This window comes from Triticum aestivum, chromosome 7A, assembly GCF_018294505.1.
Source record: "Triticum aestivum cultivar Chinese Spring chromosome 7A, IWGSC CS RefSeq v2.1, whole genome shotgun sequence".
Taxonomy (NCBI): domain Eukaryota; kingdom Viridiplantae; phylum Streptophyta; class Magnoliopsida; order Poales; family Poaceae; genus Triticum; species Triticum aestivum.
In genome coordinates, this window is record NC_057812.1 from 686,190,855 (window position 1) to 686,218,467 (window position 27,613).

The 27,613-nt window shown below is 46.2% G+C and overlaps 1 protein-coding gene and 1 long non-coding RNA gene across 2 annotated transcripts; one reads left to right on the forward strand and one right to left on the reverse strand.

Annotated features, from left to right (window-relative positions):
- Positions 1 to 4,714: 4,714 nt before the first annotated feature.
- Positions 4,715 to 5,289, reverse strand: LOC123147521 (uncharacterized). The gene is made up of 2 exons (XR_006473233.1): positions 5,106 to 5,289; positions 4,715 to 4,991 (listed from the first exon to the last, which is right to left on the reverse strand). It is a non-coding gene; the product is annotated as an uncharacterized lncRNA (long non-coding RNA).
- Positions 5,290 to 14,989: 9,700 nt separating this feature from the next.
- On the forward strand, positions 14,990 to 16,598 carry LOC123149338 (uncharacterized). The gene has a single exon (XM_044568979.1). The coding sequence runs from the start codon at positions 15,392 to 15,394 to the stop codon at positions 15,986 to 15,988; it is 597 nt and encodes a 198-aa protein (XP_044424914.1). The 5' UTR covers positions 14,990 to 15,391; the 3' UTR covers positions 15,989 to 16,598.
- The last annotated feature ends 11,015 nt before the right edge of the window (positions 16,599 to 27,613 follow it).

Consider the following 27,613-nt stretch of genomic DNA (forward strand, 5'->3'; position numbering starts at 1 on the left):
TTGCTGCACTTTATTTACTTTTGTTACGTGTTGCTCGTTAAAAATTATCTTATCACAAAATTATCTGTCACCTATAATTTCAGTGCTTGGAGAGAATACCTTACTGAAAACCGCTTATCATTTCCTTCTGCTCCTCGTTGGGTTCGACCCTCTTACTTATCGAAGGGACTACGATAGATCTCCTATACTTGTGGGTCATCACCGCCCCCGTCGTGTGCCGCGCCCCAGCCCGGCGCGCCGTCCCCATCGTCGACGTCGCCGCCCCGACCCCCGTCGCCGCGCCCCAGCCCGTCCCTGTCGTCGCCCCGCTGTAATAGATCGACCGCGCATCGGCGGCCTCACACACACACACACACGATTTTTTCTATTTTTTGTTAATGATTTTTTTAGTTTTATATATCGTGTTTTTTAATGATTTAAAAGTTTAAATCTTTAATGATTTTTTTTCTGTTTTTTGTTAATGATTTTTTTGTTTTTTGTTTTTTTGAGCCTGATATGTTTATCACCTTTGATATTCGTCCCAAAGATGGTATTGAGGGCAATAGAGACATTTCAGTCGATCTGCAGACGCCCCCAGTACTACCATTATGTGAGTTTCTCAACCATATTTATGTCTTCGATATTGTTTATTCAAAAATAGTTGATAACTAATTTATATTGACAACTTATTTCCATTCAAGCAAACATGTCCGGCACTTGGTAGACAGTACTGTCCACTGTCCCGGGGCTGAACTAAACTGCGAGGAGATAAGTCATTATGTTTCATGGCTTGAGGATCTTGATGATGTCAACAATTATTTTTCTAAATTTGAAAATCTTAGTACTCAAAACGTGCAACCAATAGTGATCGTATTGAACTACGGTCACATCTATTTAGAAAAGATGGTAAGATTTTTACTATTTTTTCTCAGTGCATCTTTTGCATACATTATTTTTCAAGTTAAATTTCATTGCTAAGTAATGTTACTATACGCGGTGTTTTTCAACAGGGACTCCCGATGACAGTTGTGCCTCAGTGGATCGAGACTAAAGGTCGCATGTCAATGGTTAGCTTACGGCCAAGATATCCTACATTGCACATGAGTGCATTCAGGATTTCTACAACCGAGGAATGCTTAATAGTGAAAGACTGGAGCAAAATTGTGAAGGATTGCATAGAAGTACTAGGGGCGGCAAACAGAAGCGCAGCCCACGATTAGGAGACAGGTTCATCTGCATGCTCCAATATGATGAATCAGGAGAGCTATACATGTTCTATACTATTTTACCCGAGAGAGAGCAGCTCTGCATCTAGTTGAAACTAATATGTGGTACTTTCACCTAATGATTTAACAACTCATTATAATGTAAAAACAATCTCTAAATTAAATTGAAAACACAAAATTAAAGGAAAAACAAAAAACAAAACCAAAACCACCACAAACATTTAGTACCGGTTGGTGGTACCAACCGGTACTAAAAGTCTCCCCGCACCCGGCCCTGGAATGTGCCACGTGGTGGCACTTTAGTGACGGTTCGTGCCGAACCGGTACTAAAGGGGGGGGGGACTTTTAGTCCCCGCCCTTTAGTGTCGGTTACAGAACCGGCACTAAAGGCCCTTACGAACCGGTGCAATAGCCCGGTTCTGCACTAGTGCGAATCACTCACAAAACTACACAGACTATAAACCTGTATTAATCTGGGTAGCAGCAGGTCTCTGCAGAGTGGTCCATGGTACATGATGATCAATTGCAAAGAAGAAATGAAGATAAGGATTAGTTGGCAATCATGTCTGCTATATACTCCCACCTTTCTCGTTTATTGGGCCTTATCATCTTCTTGGTTTTTTCATATTATAAGTTTTATTTTCACTTTTTTTCCACCACATGTTCACAGTCAAAGGTTCGTTAAATTGATGCATGCAAGGTTTAAAAGAAATAAACCACTGTATGTAACCATTCCTATTCATTTAGTGATCATCCATGCATACACTGTAATTAATGCAGATTAAAATTTGAGTAATTTTATAAACTATGAGATTTAAGCTCTATAAACCGGAAAGTAGGGAGTAGCTAACAACAGTGGTTGCCCTATGGATATTGAGTTGGTCCCACTCAGGCAGCATTGATGAGAGGAAAACTTATGGGCTTCGCTCAGGCAACCGACGACGGCTCTGCTTTCTTCTTGAAGACGGTGTCGTGGTGCTCCCCTCTGTGTTCGGGTTGCTGATGAAAACCTTTGTTCATTGTGCACTCGACAGTCATGACACGTTGCGCCGGTATCTCTCTTGAGGGCATTGTCATGAAGCTTAGATGTATTAGGGCGTAGCGTGGCATTATCCTCATATCCTCTTGTGTTTTCTTTCGATAGAGAAGTTGCTTGCCGTGTAAGTGATCCGATTATCCTGGATCGACTTTGTAAGATGGCTATCTCTCCACCTTCTATCGTTCGGCCGTGTACTTTATTCGGTTGTTGCTTTATATATATAACGGGGCGAAAGTCCTATTCAAGAGAGAATTGTAGAGACCATGTATGCGGCACATGATTCAATTTATAATAGTTCAACCACCGAGTCACTCACAAAATTACTTACTATAAACCCGTAATCTGGGCAGCAGCAGGTCTCTGCAGAGTGGTCCATGGTACATGACGATCAATTGCAAAGAAGAAATGAAGATTAGTTGGCAATCCTGTCCGCTATATAGCCAGGAACAGTGGTTGCACTGTGGATATTGATTTGGTCCCTCTCACTCTCAGGCAGCGATGATGAGAGAAAAAGTTATGGGCAGCTGACCCACAGAAGCATCTCAACCCACGCCATTTATGGTAGATGCATGGTCTGATGTATTCATTCAGGGAGACCATCTAACTTTGCTCTTCCATGCAAAAAGAGCCAAGGGAAACGTCAAAAATTTGGAGGGAAATGTACTTTGAATTTCGAATGTACTCCCACGTACGTACACCTCTACATTCATTACTTAATAGATTTTAGTTCCTCCATCATTTTGCTGGACTGACACTTCTGTCCCTGTTGTCTTTGTAGATAGCTATCGGGTACGTACTACTGGTCCATATGTAGTTAAGGCGTAGAGCTAACTTGTTTGTTTCGTTATGTTGGCATTAACCACACTTTGATTAATCTCGCAACAAAAAATATACCACAAGGTAAATTAAAGCGTAGCAAACTAGCAATGGCCATGCATGCATGTGACCAAGCAGGTCTTTGCAGTGGCCGGCAGAGAGGAGATCTAGAGGCAGAAAGATAGCCTAGGTAGGTGCTTTTGTGTGGTGAAAAAAGCTCCATATTGACTGCGATGCAGGCAGATCTTAACGTAACGAGTGATGGCAAAAGTGACACTGAAAACCAGAAACTCCAGGTTCGTTTCTCTCTTTCTGCCGCCGTAATCTTTCCTGGTCTGCACATCTGACTACAGATCTATCAGCCAATATATATATATATATATATATATATATATATATATATATATATATATATATATATATATATATATATATATATATATATTGTTATTATTCATCATCCGGGTGCAGAATAAGTTATTCTTCACCCGATGTAATCTTACGATCATTTTATAGTTAAATTACATTTGAAATTTAAATAGTTACATTTCTATTTTTTTTGCGGGGAAGTTACATTTCTATTGATTCACTACGTAAAATTTGACATAAAAACATAAAAATATAGGTTATAAGACAAGAAAATTTGCAGTTTATGTGTATTTTAGACTATGTTTTTACGTTTGTAATTTTACATAACATAAAATATTTTCTACGACGATTATATATTTTCTTACGATCTCTTTTTGCATCGAAAATAAAACAAAACTTACGAACGTAAAATTGCGATGCATTGATGGTAAAATAGAGGGGGTGAAGAATAACTATTCCTCACTCAGGGTGACGAATAGCATATATATATACTTCCAAGAGTATGTACTCCCCACCTTTTGGATAAGGTTAGATGGGATATCCAATAGTGCCAACCGTAACCATCCATGCAAATTAGTAGTAGGGAATGCTCGGCATGCACACCAGATTGCTAGAAATTAGGAACGTCTAGAATGTTGTTGAACAAACAAATCCGGTGCATGTAGTTTTACTTGGCCCATCGGGTGCATGGCCCTTTTTTTAATTTTTTTGTCTTTTTCTCAGGGATGGATACGAAGTCCAGCATGTTCTGAGTATACACATACCTAAATTTTTTAGTTGGCACATACCCAGATTTTTAGAGTATATGGCATCTTTGTTTTTGCCGGAGTATATACTTCTTAACTTGTTTAAACTAGAATATACCACATTAGGCTAAGAGAATATATGCAACATTTTTTGATAGAGTATATACTGCTTTTTGCACACATGGTGTATATGCTACTTGCCTGCGAACGAGTATATAAGACTTCTCATGATGTACTATATACCACTTTTTTATAGATTATATACTTGTTGGGAAACAGTGGAGTATATACTTGTTGGGAAACAGTGGAGTATATACTTTTTATGGAGTAAATAGCACTTTTTTGTGATGGAGTATATGTTACCTTTTTGTGTTGGAGTATATACTGACAACAAATGACATATAATTCGTTAACAATGAGGATTAAAGATAAAAAGAGTATGGTGCGTTTAGGAAATAAGTGTATAATAAAACAAAGTATAATTTATTCAAAGTAGATTACAAGACAGACTAGCACAATTAATTAAAAAGAATACACCATCAGGGAATAAATGGTTTCTTTACAATGATATTTGTCCACGCAAATAACAAGACTAAAGTTGTGTGAGCATATCACGCTTTGTGCGTGCTTATTACATATGATGGGTAAATCATGTCGCGTCAATTTAGATAGTCATCATGTAGATCGTGTCGTCGGAGTCCATTGAATCAGGGAGGTCTGGCCGCTGCCAGAGAAAACGTGAGTACATCCATATGCGTGGAGCAGAAGCGCCGCCGGCTGGCGTAACCCATCTCACGAGCAATCGATCAAAATGAGCTGTACATCATACATGCATGATATGCAAATTAATGATTAGTATATAAGTAATAGGGAGTGCAGGTAATCTCATCATGGATGCATGCAAATGAATTAGCCGAAGGTCATATGTACCTTGCCGTGATCGATGTCGATTGGAAGAAGATACAAGGGAGCCGCTTCATCTTTCGCCACGTTATAGAGTTCAATGGTACAACCAGCAGCACCTCATCTCATTGCCGTCGCCGTTGTGGCCACCACCGTCGCCACCGCCGCCGTCGTCTTTTATTTAGTTACACAAGGACGTCATAATAGGCTTCCATCCTACAACATATATCAGGTAACAACAGAGCTAGCTTTATTCACATATACGTACGAGCTGGCTTCATGGACATGTATCTGATTACATATGCAAGGATCAAGATCACTGGTAAGCACCATACCTCGGCTGAGTTTCGGCCGATTCTGACGAGTGGAATGACCGGTGGAGAGCGCTCGACACCGAGACCTGCTGGGCAGAAACTGGGGCGACGTCGTCTTCATGGATGCAGCATGGCTAGCAGGAGAGGCATGGTCGCCGTGGGTGACGTAGTTACAAGAAATAGATCGATGATCGCAGGAGAGACGCAGGCGCCGTCACGGCCGGCGTGCAGCAAAAGGAATGGATCTATCCAGATTTGCTTTTTTCACGGGAAGTGGGGCGACGTACGTTTTATATCCCTAGAAAAAAGGATTCGGCTCCAACTAATTGCAACTACCAGATAATTATCTAAATTAGTTTTATCGGGAGAGCTAGCTAAACGGGTGTAGCGCGATAGGGAATGGGTACAAGACTGTGGGTCGACTAGTAGGTGGATCGATCTCGGAGTATGTACTCCTAGGAATACTAACCCATTTTCCTATATATATATATATATATATATATATATATATATATATATATATATATATATATATATATATATATATATATATATATATATATATATATATATATATACTATCACAGTAGATCGATCAGAATATATATGCATTGCATACGATATGCCCTGCGACGCAAGGGTGAGATGGATCGGGCATGCAGCGGGCGCGTGGATGGCGTGCAGGTGCGTGGTGTGTCTCACCCAACACGACATGCAGCGTGGCGGCCATTAAAAATTCTGCAGGCGAGCTTGAATGCCGTCCGACGTGGCTACGTACGTAGGTCAGCAGCTGCATGCACATGCTAAAAATGGCGCCGCACGCTTCCCTCCCCTTCGATCGCGCCGCGGAGTGAGGGGTATCTCCTGCCGCGCTAGCTGCCGGTGCATGCATGCCCTACGTCCCTGCGCGCTTCTGCTACGCCGTAAGGGCATCTTCAGCCGTTGGCCCTCAGGAGGGGCAAAAAATCGCTTTCTAAGGACGCACCGGTGCTAAACCGCACACTGGGGGCGTAACGCCCCCCAGTCGCGGTCCCATGGGTTTTTAAAATGTTTAAATTCGGCGCAAACACAACGCAAACACAGGCGAGTTCGTTCAAATTTAAACATATTTTATAAAAAAAGAAAAAAAAACTACCGCGGGCTACCCCCGCCGTCTCCCTCGCCGCCCGCCTCGCCGCCAGCCCACGCGGTTCTACATGCCGAGGAGGCTGTAGAACCGCGTGTAGTCACCGCCGCCGTCGTCGTCGTCGTCCCCCCCGCCTACGCCTCCGCCGTCCCTACTGCATCCCTCCCCCGGTTGGCACGGCGGGTTGGACGGTTCGGGGGCGTCGTCGTCGTCGCTATCGAGGACGACGACACCGTCCTCGTCCTCGCGCCCACGTTTGCGGGCGGCGATCTCCTCCAGGGCCCGGCGTTGCCGGATCATCTCCTCGCGCAGGTAGTCGTCGCGCGACCACCGCATGGCGTCCTCATCGGAGAAGCCGCGCCGGGCTATCTCCTCGTACTCCGGGGGGAGGCTGGACTCCACCTTGGACTCGACGAGGGCGCCGGAGCTGCGGGTACGCGCGCTGACAGGCGTGTCCTGGGGCTCCGGCTTGACGGGGCGGAGGTGGAGGCAAGGAGAGCCGCCGGACGAGGAGGAGGACACCCCGGTCTCCATGCGCCTCGGCGTCCAGGAGCTTCCCCGGCGGCCCCGGCGACGTGAGAAGGACGGGGGAGCGGGGTACTCGAGGCGCGGCGTGTTGCCGCCCTCGATGTATTCGAGGACGGACTTCAACGTGCACCCGGGCACGCCCCACCACCGACGCCGGCCGGCGGCCTTGAACCTGCCAGAGGGCACGACGCCGTTGGTGGCCTCGAGCTGCTCGTCGTGCCGGCGGCGGAAGTACGGCTCCCAGATTGGGCTGTCGGGGACGTACCGGGGCCCCTCCCTCGCCGCACACGGCAGGAACGAGCGGATGCGTGCGATCTCCGCACGCCGTGCCGCGTCGGTGGGTACCGGGGGCACCGGCACGCCGGCGGCGCTGATCCTCCACGCCCCGGGCACCCGCATGTCCGGCGGGACCGGGTACTCAGCCTCAAAAAGAAGGCGAGCCTCGTCCTCGTGCAGATGACGGCGCCCGAATCCGTTCACCGCCGCGCCGTCGCCTGGGAAACGCTCGGCCATGCTTTCTCAACTGGTGACGGCGAGAGGAGGAAAGGGGGAGAAATGAGCGCGTCGTCGGTGGATGATCGGGGTGAGTCTCTCCGGCGCGCTTGCAGTCGGCTTTTATAGGCGGAGACGCCGCATGGTAGGCTTGGCCGGCGCGTTACGCGTGGCGGCCGAGGGACGCGTCGCCCAGCCTTCACTGCGCCGCCCGTGAGGCATCAATGGAGGCTGACCGGCGCGGCAGCACGCGGCAACTTTGGCATTGATTCGTCGCGGGAAACGAGGCGATGAGGACGACGAAGGGGCGAGAAGAGAGTAGAGTCGCTGACGCGGCGGGCCCGCGGCTCTTCGCGCCAAAAACGATTCGCCCGGTGCCCCCGAGCGACCACTAGCCCGCCGGGTTCGGGTTGGGTCCGCCGGCGCCAATTTCGGCCCGAGCCGGCAAAAACTGGGCTTTTGGGGGCGCGACTGGGCCAATTTTTTGGCGCCGGCGGACGAAAAAACGCCTGGGGGGCCTTCTTGGGGGCGCGGCTGGAGATGCCCTAAGTACGTGAGTTTACTTGCAAGTTTTATTGCTCTGTTTTCTGTTTTTTTAACACAGTACAATCGCAGATACTTACATACACTCACCCCTTACAAACACGCATAGCGTACCTCTATGGACAGATCCAAAATACTGAGCCGACATCATCTTGATATTCGTGAAATCACCATAGACGCATCGTAGTCCACGGGTATTGCTCTGTCGTCTTGCATATTTTTCTTGACGTGAGATACTTTGTTTACTAGTAAATGTGCTATATTTAAGAATATATTGATTGCAGACGAATATTAGATATGCTATTATTTGTGTGTTAATCTGGGATTAGCGCAATATTTGGTATGATATTAATTGCACGTTAGATATGTTTAACGCTCGTCATTGGAGTAGTCTAGGTCGTTGGATTAACTTAGTTCGATGGCCGAGATCAATTGGATCTGCCTCTTTGAGTCTTTTTATGTGAATATAGATATAGATGTATTTTGAAAGACAAATAAAAAAAACTTTCTTGCCTTGTTGGGACTCTCAGTTTTAACACCAGGAACTCGTGATTGCTCACATGTCGAACCCTTCAAGATTGGGCGCTTTATTAACCACTAAAGGTGGTTTTGACGGTAACTTCGTGTTGTTTCAGATGCAGTAACCTGATCAACATACAAAATTGCCAAACAAAATGTGTAGGAAAAATGAAAACAAGCCAAAAGGCAAGAAATTGAGGAAAAACATAAATATTTCTAGTAAATTAAATAAACGTCTAAAGATAAATTAATGCAACACAATCAGAAATATTCTGTAAAACCATGGAATTTAGTAAGAGTCTAGCAAACTCATGGAATTCAGTAAAGCCAAGATAGATTTTGTTCATTAAAAAAATTAATAATGTTTTTATAATATTTCTGAAATTTTTTACTTCCCCTTTTCATCCCCAGTTTTATTTGTAGATCTTCATTGTAGAATTTATTGTGTTTCCATTTTACTAAAAATATCCAATATAATTCCTTTTTTCATATATTTTTAAATATGTTTCCCTTCATACTCTTCTAACTAGTTTTTAAAACTTTCTTTTTTAGATATCTCTATATTCTCACCTGTTAGTCAACTTTGTATGCTAATTGTTACTACATAAGTCTGTGAAACTGTCACTACATCATCGCTAAAATTGCTTTCAAAATGCCAATAGACAAAATTTTGATGGTTTTGATACTTGAGTGACAGCGTATTTCTAGTATTGGAGTTGAGGGACCGATTTTAACTTTCTAAATAGTTGAGGGGTCAAAAATTAACATAAAACCCCATGGTCTTACAATGAATAAACCCGTAGTCTATCCAAAAATGTTTTATTTCATTATGTGGCTCCACGGTCGCACGTCAGCATGGGCCATCCTCTCCACTTGGTAGCTTGCGCGGGCTCCGCAGTGCGGCCTGCGTGCATAATGTTGGGCCTTTGCTTTGGCCCAGCAGTAGCAAGATAGAGGTTCATAATGAAATAAATATGTGCCATGAGGGATTCGAACCCAGACGCGACCAGATCAAGTTGGCGCATAAACCAATTGGTTGCACACATGTTTGTACAAATTATGGAAACATTTTATTCATGTAACAAGCCAATCTGTTGCACGTATGTTTGTGTAAATACAGGAAACATGCTCTTCTAGTTTGTTTCCTGTTATATTCTTATATTTTTGTCACCGAAAATTTTAAAGATCTGGTCTTTTTGTACCATAGATACGCACAACCATGCTCATTATTATATCCTTAATATGACTCTCTGTCACACGGATGATGTTGGGCTGCTATAAAAACCCTATAGTCGAAAAAAGATCGAAACATGGATAAAACGTAGGATAACCCAGATGACTCGGACTAGCTGAAGTCTCCAAGACAAACAAAACCCAGGTTGTTTGGCTAACGTTTTGGCACATTAAACTAAGACAACTCCTGGCTAACTTCCTCCCATAAATGGAAGAGCAACCAAGCCTCCTCTTTTGCTATATTTCTTTTAGATAGATAGCCTTTGCGCTCAGTTGCCACTTATATCGCCACCGAACACCGTTATCATCACTAACACATCGAAACTCGCCTCACCAAAACTGCATCGACAAGGAGAATCGATTAGGACGATGAAGCTCGAATTGTGCATTGCAGACGATGAATTTTGTCGTTCAATCTACACTAAACACCATAAGCAAACATCGCGTTCGGTGAGAAATTTTCCAAATACTCACACCCATCTACTCATCAAGATTTCGTTAACCCCCTAGGTATTGCCCATCACCCTTGTGTTATCGTTGCCCATGCGCACTATGATCCATGTCATTCGCGGACATGAACCGGTTGTCAGCCGATCCTACGGGGTGTATCATCATCCTGCGACGTAATTCTTCAAGGAGAAGTTCCACTGGATATGTATACGTTGTACTTGGTCTTTCTCGAAAAATAGAATTGTTGAAGGTGAATTATTTGGTCTAACCTTTGTGAACCACTTACATAGCCCCAAGAAATTAGATGAGGTCCTCTTGCTATATTAAAGAAATAAAAAGGAAAAAGATTACCCTGCTTCGAACAAAAATCTCCAGTTGCAGTGGCTCTGAAATTGACGCAGAGCATGCAGAAGGAAACGATGGGACTCGCTGGATGGGCAGCGCAGCGCGCAGGCAGGGTCCATCTGACGGCTGACAATGGGTGGGGATGATCGACCGGCCCAGCCTGCGCCGAAAATTATTAGCCCCCTGTCCCATTTTTCAGCTCACTTTGCAGGGTCGCGGGCTCACCTGTCAGTACCTCCACAGTAAAGCATGAGGGAGGAAGCATCCACCCACGGCCAGTCCGGTATGAGCCATGCATGACACGGCCACACGAACCAGCAACTGCTGTTTGCATCGCCATTTATCTTTCCTTCTCACAATTCCTATGCAACTTTTTCCAACCGGGCTCTCAACCCCTTTCCATTAATTTCGCAATCAACAGAAATACATCAGTCTGTATCCAGATGTTCTTAGTGCCCAAACCACTACAACTAACAGGATGAAAGATATAAGCTTTTTGAGATCAAATGAGGCTGAAAGGGGAGAGCGAGCTGGCGCACCATCAGGAAACCCACCGCAGGATGATCCTGGAACGGACCACCCGCCATGGGACGAAAACCTGATGACACTCACAAACCGCAGCCCAAAAACGACAGGAGAGGAAATCCCAGGATGAGGCAAGTTAAACAACATCTGTGACTAGGCTAACCGTAACCAGAAGACATAAAACCAGCGGGCATCAAACCCCAGTGGGAGGCGGCAAGCAAAAGGACCGAGCGCTGAGCACTGCTAACCAATCTGGATCCCTTCTCTGTCACCCAAAAGGGATCTGCCTCGAGGGAGGGACCTGTCCGCCAGCGCAGCAGCCGCGTGAGCCAACCTCTTCACTCCAGCCTGGAGCTTCGCCCTTTCTTCTTCCTTTAGCAAACCTGCCCAGTACAGCAAAAACGAGCATGCAGTGAAAACAGCCTCAAGAGGAGAACGAACAATATGATTATCAAATGTGACTTTATTGCGGAGGGTCCAAATCCCCCAGCATATTGCAGCAATAATCATCATGTAAAACTGTTTCCCATCCGGAAAGAACTTATAAAGCCAAGTTAAGCTTTGCCACAGAGAGCGAGGGCAACATGAAACCCCGGCCGTCATGCCCAACACCCCCCAAACCGACCGAGCAAGCGAACAGGTAAAGAACAAATGATTTGCTGTCTCGACTTCATTACAGAAGGAGCACATAGGATTTCCAGGCCAGTTTCTAATGCGCATATTATCACGAGTGAGAACTGCGTTCTGAAACAGCTGCCAAAGGAAAATCTTAATTTTCAGCGGAATAGGTGCTTTCCATACCATCCTATAGTTAGGACCTGAAAGATTTCTTTCCAACCATACATATACGGATTTAGTAGTAAACTTCCCTTTACTATCAAAATCCCACAAGATTCTATCTGGGGAGTCATTCAACGACAGTTTCTTAGCCTCCATAACCATCCAAGCCCACTGCTCACCCAACACCCCAACCAGTCTACGTCTAAAGCCCAGCTCATAGTTGTTAGTCGCCCAAGATGCAACCGTGCATTCCTGCTCCTGGCAAATACCAAATAGATCAGGAAAGTGATCTTTCAACGCAATATTCTCAGCCCACGGATCATACCAGACCCTAGCTAGGTTTCCACTTTCGATTTTAACTTTTCTTCCTGCCATATAAGAATCCTTGACCTTCATAATTGCTTTCCAGCAGGGAGAGTCCGAAAAGCGGCTCCGAATGGTAGCCACTGTTTTGTTCCTGAAGTATCTAGCTCTTACAATACGCTGCCATAGCCCATCACTTGTTTCTAACTTCCACCACCACTTAACAAGTAGGGCAATATTTTGTTTATGAAGATCTTTAATCCCTGATCCCCCAATCCTTTTCGATCGACATATCCTCGTCCACTTAACCATATGGTATCCATGTTTCTTATTTTTCCTCCTCCAAAAGAAACGTCTGCGATGTTTATCCAGCTTCTCAATAAAGGTCTTATTAAAAAGGAACATTGACATGAGGAAAGAGGGAATTCCATCCAAACTGGACCCTAGCAACGTTAGTCTAGCTCCAGAAGATGCTGCATATGCTACCCAGGCATCAAGTTTTTTGATCATTTTTCCGTCAAGGAAATCTAGATCCGCATTCTTGAGGGTAGAATAAGTAACAGGGACTCCCAGATATTTCATGGGAAGTGTGCCCACTTGACACCCAAACATGTTGGCATACACCAAATCAGTATCATTATCCCCCCCGATACTAAATATTTCACTCTTCTCAAAATTGATCTTAAGCCCAGACATAAGTTCGAAGAGATAAAGCAAGAGCTTGATATTCACAGCTTTGTCAATATCATGCTCAAAACAATGTACTGTGTCATCCGCGTATTGCAGGATGCAAACCCCATTCTCAATAAGATCAGCAGCTAAACCTTTAATGAGGTCATTTTTTTGTGCTGTAAGTACCATTTTGGTCAGACAGTCAGCCGCAATATTAAACAGGAAAGGGGAGTGAGGATCCCCCTGCCTCACCCCCTTAGCACTTTGGATGTAAGGTCCCACTTCATCATTGATCTTGACACTAACTGTGCCATTCTTCAGCATTTGCGAGACCCACCCACACCACTTAGAATTAAACCCACGTTTCCTATGACAGTCAAGCAAAAAGTCCCAATTGACTTTGTCATATGCTTTTTCAAAGTCAAGTTTCAAAACCACTCCCACCTGCCTTCTAAAATGAGTATAATGCAAAATTTCATGGAGAGATAGGATTCCATCCACTATGTGTCTCCCCTTAATAAAAGCATTCTGGTGAATACTAAACAGCTTGTGTGCATATTTGCTAGCTCTAATATCCATGGCTTTTGTAAGTAGTTTGTAGGGGCAGCGCAATAGACAAATGGGTCTATATTGTTGGATCCTACTAGCATCAGTTGACTTAGGCAACAAGGTTATGATGCCATAGTTAAGTCGTTGTACATCTAGCTTGCCATCATGAAACCAATCAAATAAGCATAGAAGGTCTTGGGCTACTACCTCCCAGCAGTGTTGATAGAATTCTACAGGAATATCATCTGGACCAGGGGCACGGTTAGAATTCATGCTAAACAAAGCTTTCTTGATTTCTTCTAACGAAAAAGGTCGAGTTAATTCCTCATTGTCACCAGGAGTAATCATCTCATCCTGAGACCATAGAGCAGCATCTATCTGACATAAATTGCCAGGAGCTGGACCAAATAAGGATTTATAGTATTCAGTAGCATGGACCAGAAGGTTTTTAGTGCCCTCAATAATAGTGGACCCACACTCCAGGGAGATCATGGAGTTTTTCCTACGACGGCCATTGGCTACTTTATGGAAGAAACCAGTGTTATTGTCTCCTTTCAGAAGCCACCTCTCATTAGAGAATTGATGCCAGTGTAGTTCTTCTTCCACATACATCTTATTAAGCTCCACTAGAATATCCAACTTCCTAGTGTAGGCATCCCCACATAAACCATCAGTCTCTTCCAGTTTTTCAAGCTCCTGCAACTCGAGCTTGATAATTTTTCTCCTGATCTTATTGTGACCAAACAAATTAGATCCCCAACCCTTAAAAAACTTCTTAATCCTCTTAAGCAACTTGTACGTCCTATCTTCACTGTGCTGCTGTAAACATCCTATCTTCAATTTTGTTTGCAGTAGTACTAATTATGCTAGAAAATGTGATGAATATAGATATAGTTTCTAGTCGGCGGCAAGAGGACAGACCCATGCATGTGTACGTACATAAAGCATCCAGCTATGCGAAGTTGATGGGATCATGGGCGCCATCTACTCACTACTCTAACAAAACAATACACATGGCGCCAATTAACCATACTTGTACGTCCTAGCTACTCTATAGCAAATACAGATCATCCATGCATCGTCCTGGTGCTAGTACTAGTGCTACTCTATAGCAATACAGAAGAACATGCCTCGGAGACTAGCTAGATTAACAGATCACTTCACTGTGCTGCTGTAAACATCCTTCTGCACCACCTGTATATGTAGTATGCAGCTAGACGGAGTAGGTTGGTAGGAACAACATTCTTGAGCCGCTCTGCTCACTAGTAATTAAGTATATATTTAATCACCGTCCTTAAACAACTGTAGTTGCATCTTGCACGGAGGGAATGGGGGGTGGAGAGGGCAGGAGCAGGGTGCAGAGAAATTAACCCTGGGGCAATGAAAAATGCATGCTCCGGCCCCTACTGCCTGCCTGCCTGCCGCCATCCGTCTGATCTGATCCACGAGAGAGAGGGAGAGAGATGGAAGATGGAAGCTTTAGGATACTCTCATGTTCCAAGAGTTTCACCACCCCCACAATCATTTGTGCCACCCTCTCTCTCTCTCTCTCTCTCTCTCTCTCTCTCTCTCTCTCTCTCTCTCTCTCTCTCTCCCCTTCTCTCTCTTCTCACTCTCATGATCTATTTAACATGCGCCCGCCCTTTTGCTTGTTGCCTGCATATAATTCTGTTCCTCGCTACGCTTCCTTCTCCTTTACTTATTTAGCCAGGCTACCCTCCATCATCACCTCCACGACGCCTGCCTCCATCCTTTCTCAAGCTACTACAAAAGACCACACACAAGCAAGCAAGCAAGCAGAGTGACATCACACAACTGGCCTGGCTAGCTCCCCACCTCACCTCGGGCAATTCTCTCTCGCATAAACTATTTCTTGGATCCTTGAGAGAGGATCTAGAGCAGCAGCAGTGGGATCTGCGCGCTCACCAGCTATCATGGGCCTCGACGCCGCGGAAATCTCTGAATTGGCGGCGCTCCAGCCGATCCACACGGCCGTGAGCGGCGCCCGGGCCACCCAAGTGCCAGGGGCGGTCGACGATGACGCTGCCGACACCGGCTGCGTCACACCCAAGGCGAGCGGCGGGCGATCGGCCGCTGCAGGAGGTGCGGACGACGGCGACGACGCTGCCGCCGACAACGGCTGCGTCACGCCGAGGGCGAGTGGCTCCCTGGCCATGCTGCCCATCGCGCCACTGCTGCAAGACGACGGCGTCGACGCTGGCTTCGCCACGCCGCTGGCCACGGGTGGAGTAATTGGGCCGCGAGACGGCTGCGCCGCTGCCGGCGACGAGAACAGCTTCACCACGCCGACGACGGCCGACAGCGCGCTGTTGCCGGCCACGGTGTGCCCGCCCGCGCCGCGGAAGTCGGCTCCGGCGCCGACGAGGAAGCGTGCTCTGCTCCAGCAGCGGCTCTTCTACCCGGTGCCGCACGACCTGGCCACCGTGTTCGTGGCCGTGCCGCAGTGCCCGCCGCCCGCCAAGAAGATGCGGGCGCACGCCGTGGGGTCATCCGCGCCGCTAGGCACGTGAGAGGGGTAATTCGCGCACACACATCCTCTGTCTCGTTCATGTACTTCAGTACTTCACGTGTATATGCTGCTGCTGCGCGCCATTGTCGCGACCGCGAGTGGACGAAGGAGTTCTTCAGAGAAGCGGAAGCAAGCAAGTCCACACACGAGCAAGGGCTCTCGAGCGGACGAGTGCGCAGAAAATATGTTGTAGTTGAATCACTCAACTCCCCTCGGCTCCTCTGAGATGTGCGTCAAACACACACGGAACTACTACTACTCTACTAGCACTCAAGTTTAGCTCAACCACTCAGCTCTCTCTCTCTCTCTCTCTCTCTCTCTCTCTCTCTCTCTCTCTCTCTCTCTCTCTCTCTCTCTCTCTCTCTCTCTCTCTCTCTCTCTCTCTCTCTCGTTTCTCGCATGTACAAAATACACGAGCTGTTTTGGTGATTAGCTAGCTTGCTGCCTCACACGGTCAAAGTCCGTTCTACTGTCGATGCGCTACAAGTTTGCCTTATAGTCCATCCGTCTCAAAATAAATGATAGGCATACATGGCCATTTGTATTTGTAGGCTTTCCGCTTTCCTAAACTGACATAAACATGGAGTGTTGCTAGATCTCAGTTAACTTAACCAAGTCTCAGTCAATTGACACAACATGTAAAAAGTAAGAAAAAAATTGTACGGATCTCAACATAAGATCTCACGATATAGCATCGACTAAGACTTCGTTAAATCTCAGGCATTTCTATCCGATCCTCTAAAAATAGCGGAGTATCCGACGAAATAAACCCTTAGTAGAGCATTCTTACTCTGCTAAGTTTTCGTCGGACCTAACTGATCCCTTCTATATAGCGAAGTAATTTTTTCATTTCCATTTCATTTTCGGCCACTGAAACACATTTCTTTGCTTCTTTATTTCATTCAATTACATTTTGATATATTGGAGTACATAATTCACCAATTCTTCGCTACGAGAGCAAAACCAAAGAAAACAAGAACAACAATTAGACACTTCAAAAGATATTCAACTTTCATAACTGCTCCCACTAGTTGGATTAATATCTTCTCTATGTCTTCATCATTGATTCTCTCTATTGGCTTCTCGAGCTTGCACACTTCTTTCCTCTTCGATGCTCAAGAATTCGACGTTGCTTCGCATCTAGTGTCATCTCTAGCCTCTGTTCTAGCAATGTGTGCACGAGCATCTATCAAATTTTGTGCTATCAATAGATCAATGTAATTTCCTTTCCAATACAAAAACTTGCATCCATCCTACACACAAATTTGAGCAAACAATAGGATATCGAAATTGCGCTGGATCCAGTGACGAATCAAAAGAAGCACGTACCCTATCTTTTTTGCATTTGAAGGACACCCATCCGGGATGTTCGGGTATGGTGGCCAGAAAGTGGGCCACCACCTGCTGGAGGCAGTCGTCGCACTTTATGACTGACAACGGTGAGCCGATGAGCCGCTGGGCCAGCACCGAGCCCGGGTGATGGCCGGGCATGTCTGTGTCGGCGAACCATCGATAGGAGAGATCCAAGTAGCTAGAGGCAGAGTCAATACCTGCATGTGGCGTGGAGGCATTGCAGTGGCTGTGCAGTCCGGTACCCGGCCAATCCATGGCAAGGCGCAGTCGCCAGCGGTCGGAAGCGCCAAATCCGGTGGCGGTGGCGGTGGCGGTAGCCACAGATCTGCGCCGGCGAGGGGGCGAGGGAGGCACAAATCCGAGTGATCAAGGCCCGTGGCGAAGCCTACGGAGTGTCCTTGGTGGCCGGCGGGGAGGGACAACATGGGAGTGGGGTGCGGGAGGCAGAGGAGGAGATGATATTTTTACTCGGCCGCCGAATGATGGAATAAATATAGGAAGGTGCGGTACGGCTGAGGATAATTTATCCTCTACTAGCGCCGATTGGGTATCGGCTTTTTATTTTTCTAACCGAATATATAGGATCGGTTAGAAATGCCCTCAATCGATTAAGATTTAGCAATCCCCGCAAGCACATTGAGTTGCTTTACTAATGGACAACGCGTGCCTAGCTAGCTTACTTGCATACTACCCACATGACTAGATTTGTGCGGTCAATCCAAAGTCCAACTTTACTTCTGCAATTGCTTCAACACTTTCTACTATGACAATCACCAGTCAAGCCATCTTGTTCTTTTGTCGTTTGGTGGTCTACGAATTAGGATGTAATTTTTATTATTTCTGGTATTCGTTGTACTGCCATGATTGAATATGAATAGTTGAAAAGTTTTTTTGCAAAAAAAAAAACTTTAGGCAAGTTGTACTTGCTTTAGTCAAGACATGCGAGATAGTGGTTGGAGGAGAGAAAGATGAATATGGCAGGTGGACCCACATAGTCAGTGAGAGTAGAGAGTGATCCCGACTGGGATTGTTACTTTCCGGACGCGTCAAACAGGTATAATAAACTGATCCAAGGTTGAGATAAAACTCGGATGACTGAGTACAGGGTGCCGATTTCAGGGGTTGAGAGGTTAGGGTTTAATCTCAACAAGCCGTATGAATTCAGGGTTCAAAACAGAGTACACTCACCGGTGGAATGTTCTTGAGCGTGACGAAGATGTGTTGGTTGGTCTGACCTCTGACAAAAGAACATGTGATTTCCTGCGTCCCAAATCTGCCTTCGCTAAAATGACGGTTTGCCAGACTTGGTTATGGAGCTGTGTCGGTGACAGTAAATCCCAAATGTCTAGTCTCTAGTCCGTCGATGGCGGTGCTACTGGCGAGTGGCGAGCCGCTGCCAAATTCGTAGGGCAAGAGGTGGTTCGTGGTTTCTAGTTCTCTACCACCTCGCAAAGGCAGCGTGGGCAAATGTCGGGTCCGACCGACAGCCGGCGCTCGCTCGTCGGGCCGCGGCTCCCTGCTCGGCACGTGATTTGCCACGGCTCGGATCCGGCCACCACCCTGCGCTGACGGGGCCACAACGCACCCGTACGTAGGAAGATGAACGGCTAGCTCACGTACGTGCCGCGCGGCGCATACGGCGCCGCAGTCGTTGTGGCGCTTGGCCTTTTCTGCACGTACGTAAGTACGTACGTACGCCGTGCCCATGCCCATGCACAGTAATGTATTGTACCCCTACTTCGCAGTTTGGACGCCAGCGAGCCGGCGACCACGCGCCGAGAGTGCGTACGTACGCGGCAGCAGTGACCGCACTACGTGCCGCGCAGTGCCAACGGGGCCGGCGACGACGGCCGGCCGTTGTGGGGCAAGTAACTTGGAAGATCATTGCAGTTTGCAGAGAACCCAGAGATCGATCATCTGCGGATCATTGTGGTTGTGAGCCTCGCGATGCATCAGCGTTTTGGTGCTTACTTGCTTACCATCTCCTGATGGCAGAGCCAGCATGTTATTTGACATATCTTTAGACTTTAGGCACACGTACGAATTTAATTTTAATTTTGTGGCACGGAAGGGGTATAGCTTTCCGTGCACGAGCTCGTGGTGAAGTCATTGTCACTTGCCAGACAGGGGTTTGGTCGATCGTGACTGGGATATATTGCGTGGAAAAAATTGGATTATCTTTGGTACGGAGGGAGCACGTTGTCTCTTGACGTGACAAGTTTAATTAGGTAGGTCCTAATCTCGTAGGTCCATTTTCAAATCAAGCTAAGAAAAGGGGTATTATCAATTTTTCAAACTTTTGTGAGGCCTCTAAATTAGCTTTGGTGGTTGGCCCACCCAGCAGTGGCTGACAGCGACATTGATCGATCCTCTATGAGTGGCTGGCAGTGGCACATCGTTGCACAGCGCCGCCTGCCACCTTCTTTGAGAAAAAGGATGAATATTGCACTGCACACTGTATTACTCATCGAGAGAGGTTACATATAGCCGGGGCCTTCCACAAGATCAGGCACGCAGGCCATGAGCTAGTCGTGGAGGTTAAGATCCTAAAAAGTAGGAGTCAGGTACAAGAGTTACAATGGTACAATACATGACATGTTAACACACCCCCCCCCCCCCCCCGGGCGCAGTTGGAACTCCGTCCGGATGGATGTTCAGACTGGACCGGAACTCTTGAAACACCACTGATGGAAGGCCTTTGGTGAAGACATTGGCGAACTGCGATCCGGATGGCACATGAAGTACACGAGCTTCGCCCAGGGCAACCCGATCGCGGACGAAGTGAAGGTCGATTTCGACGTGTTTAGTCCGCTGGTGCTGAACTGGGTTGCTACACAGGTAGGTGGCCTGATGTTGTCGCAGTACACAACAGTGGCATGCGATGGTGGAAGGTGAAGCTCATGCAGAAGTTGGAGAAGCCAGGTTGTTTCAGCGACGCAGTTGGCGACAGCGCGGTATTCCGCTTCTGCGCTGGAGCGAGACACGGTATGTTGGCGCTTAGAGGATCATGAAATCAGATTGGGCCCGAGAAACACACAAAACCCAGATGTGGACTTCCTGGTGTCAGGGCAGCCGGCCCAATCAACATCGGAGTATGCCACAAGATCGCGAGTGGAGGAGCGATAGAACCGGAGGCCATAGTGCGATGTGCTTTGGAGGTAGCGGAGGATGCGCTTCACGAGCTGCACGTGGGAGGAGCGAGGAGCGTGCATGAAGAGGCATGCTTGCTGAACCGCATAGGAAATGTCGGGCCTGGTGATGGTGAGATACTGGAGAGCACCGGCGAGGCTGCGGTAGTGGGTAGGATTGGCAAGTAGATCACCATCATGAGCGGATGCTTTGGACTTGGTGTCGACGGGGGTGGAAATAGGTTTGCAATTCAGCATGTTGGCGCAGTCCAAGATTTCAAGCACGTATTGCTGCTGGGAAAGGAAGAGCCCAGAGGAGGTGCGAGTGACATTCACACCAAGGAAGTGGTGGATATCTCCAAGGTCGGACATGGAAAATTCTGCTTTGAGGAAGGAGATGACAGAGTGTAACGTAGTGGAGGAGTTGCCAGTGAGGATGATGTCATCTACGTAGAGAAGAAGGTAACCAACGGAATTGCCATGGTGAAAAATGAACAAGGAGGTGTCACACTTGGATGATACGAAACCCAAGGAGAGGAGATAAGACTTGAACCGCAAGAACCATGTGCGAGGAGCCTGCTTCAAGCCGTATAGAGACTTGTTGAGGAGGTAAACATGGTTGGGAAAGGAAGGATCAACAAAACCCGCCGGTTGAGCACAATAAACAGTCTCACCAAGATCGCCATGTAAGAAGGCATTTTTGACATCCAACTGGTGGATCGGCCAGGACTGAGCGGTGGCAATGCTGAGAACAACGCGGACGGTAGCTGGCTTGACCACGGGACTGAAGGTCTCCATATAATCGACACCCTCTTGATGCGTGAAACCCTGGAGCACCCAACGAGCCTTGTACCGAGCGAGGGAGCCAGTAGCGTCAAGCTTGTGCCGAAAAATCCATTTGCTAGTGACCACATTGACACCTGCAGGCCGAGGAACCAAACACCAAGTTTTGTTCTTTATCAAATCATTAAATTCATCGAGCATAGCATCGTGCCATTTTTTGTCTTTGAGGGCGGATTTGTAAGTGGCTGGGAGGGGGGAGATAGTAGGTGAAGTGGTCAGGGTGAAAAGGCGCTTGGGCTGAGCAAAGCCGCGCTTGGCACAAGTTGTCATTTTATGTGAATTGATTGGTGGCGGAATGGGGAGTACGGGGTGACGTGGAGGAGAAGGAGTGGCGGGCGCGCGGTGGGAGGTAGATGCGGTGGGGTCCGGGTCAGGCGCAGGGGGAGCGGGAGGCGATCCGATGCGGGCGGGCGATCCGAGTGATCGGGTGGCAGGGGAATCTGGCACGGGCGAGCCGGGGAGTCCGCGTGGGTGGGAGTGGGACCGGTGGGGGAAGTGGTCGGGGTAGTGGGCTGGCAGGAAGAGGCGTGGGAGGCGGGGGTTGGTGGATCGGCGAATGAGGTGGATGCGGGGGGCAGGTCTGCGGCCAAGGTAGGCTGGGCGGGGATCCCGGAGAGGATTGCATGCAGGCGTGGAAGAGGGGCGGGATCTTCTGTGGCCGGTGTGGCTGGGGAAGAAGGTGGTGTATAGGGAAAAATGGTCTCATCAAAAATGACGTGACGAGAGACAATTACTTTGCGCGTTAGGAGATCGAAACAACGATAACCTTTGTGTTCTAAGGGGTAGCCGAGGAAGACACATCGTGTGGATCGTGGGGCGAGCTTGTGCGGGCTGGTGGCATAGAGGATTGGAAAACGTAAGCAGCCAAAGACATGTAGATGATCGTAGGTAGGGGGAACACCGGTAAGGAGAGAGAAGGGGGTGTGAGGTGCAGTTTTGACGGACGGACGGCGATTGAGGAGATAGGTGGCGGTGTGTAAACCTTCGACCCAAAATGGTGGGGGTAGATTGGCTTGGAGAAGAAGGGTGCGGACAATATCGTTCGTGGTGCTAAGCATACGTTCTGCCTTGTCGTTCTGGGGGGAAGTATGTGGACAGGAGAGACGGGAGACGATGCCGTGGGTTGAGAAGAAAGTGCGAAGAGAGGTGTTGATGAACTTGTCGCCGTTGTCACATTGCATGCATTGAATAATCGTGTGAAATTGTGTATAGATGTAGGAGAAGAAGCGTTGGAGGGTGAGGGACGTGTCGGATTTGTGACGGAGAGGAGAAGACCAAAAATAATGAGTAAAGTCGTCCAGTATAATGAGATAATAAGCATAGCCCGAAAAGCTTACAACTGGTGACGTCCAAAGGCCACAATGAATCAGTTGAAATGGTGCAGTAGTACACTTATTGGAATGGGAAAAAGCTAAACGAGGTTGGCGCCCTAGTTGGCACGAGGTACAAGGGGAGTGAACACTTTTATTATAGTCTGGTAAAAATGGGAAAGTGAAGTGATACGTCTTCAACGTATCTATAATTTTTGGTTGCTCCATGCTATATTATCTACTGTTTTGGACATTATTGGGCTTTATTATCCACTTTTATATTATTTTTGTGACTAACTTATTAACCGGAGGCCCAGCCCAGAATTGTTGTTTTTTTTGCCTATTTTAGGGTTTCGAAGAAAAGGAATATCAAACGGAGTCCAAACGGAATGAAACCTTCGGGAATGTGCTTTTCTCAACGAACAAGACCCAGGAGACTTGGACCCTACGTCAAGAAACAAAGGAGGAGGCCACGAGGTAGGGGCGCGCCTACCCCCCACCGGGCGCGCCCTCCACCCTCGTGGGCCCCCTATTGCTCCACCGACGTACTCCTTCCTCCTATATATACATACGTACCCCCAAACGATCAGATACGGAGCCAAAACCCTAATTCCACCGCCGCAACTTTCTGTATCCACGAGATCCCATCTTGGGGCCTGTTCCGGAGCTCCGCCGGAGGGGGCATCGATCACGGAGGGCTTGTACATCATCACCATAGCCCCTCCGATGAAGTTTGAGTAGTTTACCTCAGATCTACGGGTCCATAGTTATTAGCTAGATAGCTTCTTCTCTATTTTTGGATCTCAATACAATGTTCTCCCCCTCTCTTGTGGAGATCTATTCGATGTAATCTTCTTTTTGCGGTGTGTTTGTTGAGACCGATGAATTGTGAGTTTATGATCAAGTGTGTCTATGAACAATATTTGAATCTTCTCTGAATTCTTTTTTGTATGATTGGTTATCTTAGCAAGTCTCTTCGAATTATCAGTTTGGTTTGGCCTACTAGATTGATCTTTCTTGCAATGGGAGAAGTTCTTAGCTTTGGGTTCAATCTTGCGGTGTCCTTTCCCAGTGACAGTAGGGGCAGCAAGGCACGTATTGTATTGTTGCCATCGAGGATAACAAGATGGGGCTTTCATCATATTGCATGAGTTTATCCATCTACATCATGTCATCTTGCTTAAGGCATTACTCTGTTTTCATTAACTTAATACTCTAGATGCATGCTGGATAGCGGTCGATGAGTGGTGTAATAGTAGTAGATGCAGGCAGGAGTCGGTCTACTTGTCTCGGACGTGATGCCTGTATACATGATCATACCTAGATATTCTCATAACTATGCTAATTCTATCAATTGCTCAACAGTAATTTGTTCACCCACCGTAAAATACCTATGCTCTTGAGAGAAGCCACTAGTGAAACCTATGGCCCCCGGGTCTATCTTCACCATATTAATCTTCCAATACTTAGTAATTTCCCTTGCTTTTTTACTTTGCTTTTATTTTACTTTGCATCTTTATCATAAAAATACCAAAAATATTATCTTATCATATTTATCAGATCTCACTCTCGTAAGTGGTCGTGTAGGGATTGACAACCCCTTATCGCGTTGGTTGCGAGGATTTATTTGTTTTGTGCAGGTGCGAGGGACTCCCCCGTAGCCTCCTACTGGATTGATACCTTGGTTCTCAAAAACTGAGGGAAATACTTACGCTACTTTTCTGCATCATCCCTTCCTCTTCGGGGAAAATCAACGCAGTGCTCAAGAGGTAGCAAGAAGGATTTCTGGTGCCGTTGCCAGGGAGTCTACGCAAAAGTCAATATACCAAGTACCCATCACAATCCTTATCTCCCGCATTACATTATTTGCCATTTGCCTCTCGTTTTCCTCTCCCCCACTTCACCCTTGCCGTTTTATTCGCCCTCTCTCCCTCTATCCTCCCTCTCTTTCTCTATTTGCCTCTTTTTGCCAGCTTGATTTTTGTTTGCTTGTGTGTTGGATTGCTTGCTTGTCTCGATGGCTCTTCCCCGATTTGGTGATCTTCACCTTAAAAGGTTACAAGAAATAAAAAACAACGTTAGGTGTTTTATGGTCTTGCAATTCGAGCATAATAGTTTCTTTAGAAACGAGCTTAAGGAACAAAAAAGTTTTATGAGTTTTATGAATAAAGAGCTCGATGATATGTCTAAAGAATTTGATGGTTTAAGATCCCAAATTGCTCGTCTTGAGAAATTGACCGCTGAAATTTCGGATAAGCAAGCCACCTTAGTTAATAGGATGGCCGCTAAACCGGATTTCTATGAAAATAAAGATGAAGATCTAAAAGTTATTGATGTGTCCCCTATTAAATCTTTGTTTTGCAATATGAATCTTAATAATGATGGGACTGAATATGATCCACCTTTACCTAGAAGGCGTTCCAAGAATTCGGAGTTTTTAGATCTTAATGCTAAATTTGAGAAAAGTGGGATCGAAGAAATTAAAACCCTAGATGTTGATAAACCCATTATTTTGGATTTCAAGGAATTTAATTATGAAAATTGCTCTTTGATTGATTGTATTTCCTTGTTGCAATCCGTGCTAAATTCGCTTATAGTCAAAATAAAGCGTTCACTAAACATATCGTTGATGCCTTAATGCAATCTTATGAAGAAGAACTTGAATTGGAAGTTTCTATCCCTAGAAAACTTTATGATGAGTGGGAACCAACTATTAAAATTAAGATTAAAGAACATGAGTTCTATGCTTTATGTGATTTGGGTGCTAGTGTTTCCACGATTCCAAAGACTTTGTGTGATTTTTTAGGTTTCCGTGATTTTGATGATTGCTCCCTAAACTTGCACCTTGCGGATTCCACTATTAAGAAACCTATGGGAAGAATTAATGATGTTCTTATTGTTGCAAATAGGAATTATGTGCCCATAGATTTTATTGTTCTTGACATAGATTGCAATCCTTCATGTCCTATTATTGTTGGTAGACCTTTCCTTAGAACGATTGGTGCAATTATTGATATGAAGGAAGGAAATATTAGATTCCAATTTCCATTAAGGAAAGGCATGGAACAATTTCCTAGAAATAAAATTAAATTACCATATGAATCTATTATGCGAGCCACTTATGAATTGCCTACCAAAAATGGCAATACCTAGATCTATCCTTGCTTTTTATGCCTAGCTAGGGGCGTAAAACGATAGCGCTTGTTAGGAGGCAACCCAATTTTGTTTTTATTCCTTGATTTTTGCTCATGTTTAGTAATAAATAATTTATCTAGCCTCTTTTTATGTTGTGTTTTTTGTGTTTAATTAGTGTTTGTGCCAAGTAGAACCGTTGGGAAGACTTGGGGAAAGTCTTGATATCTTGCTGTAAAAAACAGAAACTTTAGCGCTCACGAGAACTGCTGGTATTTTTATTTGGAAAGTACTATTTAGTTAATTATTTTTGAAGATGATTAATAGATAAATTCCTTACGTCCAGCAATTTATTTTATAATTTTTGGGGTTCCAAATCTTGCGCTAGCTACAGATTACTATAGACTGTTCTGTTTTTGGCAGATTCTGTTTTTCGTGTGTTGTTTGCTTATTTTGATGAATCTATGGCTAGTAAAATAGTTTATAAACCATAGAGAAGTTTGAATACAGTAGGTTTAACACTAATATAAATAAAGAATGAGTTCATTACAGTACCTTGAAGTGGTCTTTTGTTTTCTTTCACCAACGGAGCTCACGAGATTTTCTACTTTAAGTTTTGTGTTGTGAAGTTTTCAAGTTTTGGGTAAAGATTTGATGGACTATGGAACAAGGAGTGGCAAAAGCCTAAGCTTGGGTATGCCCAAGGCACACCCAAGATAATCTAAGGACACCTAAAAGCCAAAGCTTGGGGATGTCCCGGAAGGCATCCCCTTTTTTCGTCTACTTCTATCGGTAACTTTACTTGGAGCTATATTTTTATTCACCAGATGATATGTGTTTTGCTTGGAGCGTCTTGTATGATTTGAGTCTTTGCTTTTTAGTTTACCACAATCATCCTTGCTGTACACACCTTTCGAGAGAGCCATACATGATTTGGAATTTGTTAGAATACTCTATATGCTTCGCTTATATCATTTGAGTTATATAGTTTTGCTCTAGTACTTCACTTATATCTTTTAGAGCACGATGGTGGATTTGTTTTATAGAAACTATTGATCTCTCATGCTTCACTTAGATTATTTTGAGAGTCTTAAATAGCATGGTAATTTGCTTAAATAATGTTGGGGATCGTAGCACAACTTTAAAATTTTCTACGCATCACCAAGATCAATCTATGGAGTCATCTAGAAACGAGAGGGAGAGGAGTGCATCTACATACCCTTGTAGATCACAAGCAGAAGCGTTCAAGAGAACGGGGTTGATGGAGTCGTACACGTCATGATCCAAATCACCGATGACTGAGCGCCGAACGGACGGCACCTCCGCGTTCAACACACGTACGGTTGGGAGAGACGTCTCCTCCTTCTTGATCCAGCAAGGGAACGAGAGGTTGATGGAGATCCAGCAGCACGACGGCGTGGTGGTGGAAGTAGCGGGATTCCGGCAGGGCTTCGCCAAGCGCAAGCGGGGAGGAAGAGGTGTCACGGGAGGGAGGGAGGCGCCAGGGACTTGGGTGCGGCTGCCCTCCCTACCCTCCACTATATATAGCGGGCCTGGGGGGCGCCGGCCCCTAGAGATCCCATCTAATGGGGGGGGGCAGCGGCCTAGGGGGTGGCTTGGCCCCCAAGCCAGGTGGAGGCGCCCCCACCCCCTTAGGGTTTCCAACCCTACGCGCAAGGGAGGCCCAAGGGGGGTGCACCAGCCCACCAAGGGCTGGTTCCCTTCCCACTTCAGCCCATGGGGCCCTCCGGGATAGGTGGCCCCACCCGGTGGACCCCCGGAACTCTTCCGGTGGTCCCGGTACAATACCGGTGACCCCCGAAACTTTCCCGGTGTCCGAAACTGGACTTCTTATATACA

Excerpts from the sequence above, each read along its gene's own strand:
- LOC123149338 (XM_044568979.1), top strand. The coding sequence starts at position 15,392 with ATGGGCCTCGACGCCGCGGAAATCTCTGAATTGGCGGCGCTCCAGCCG.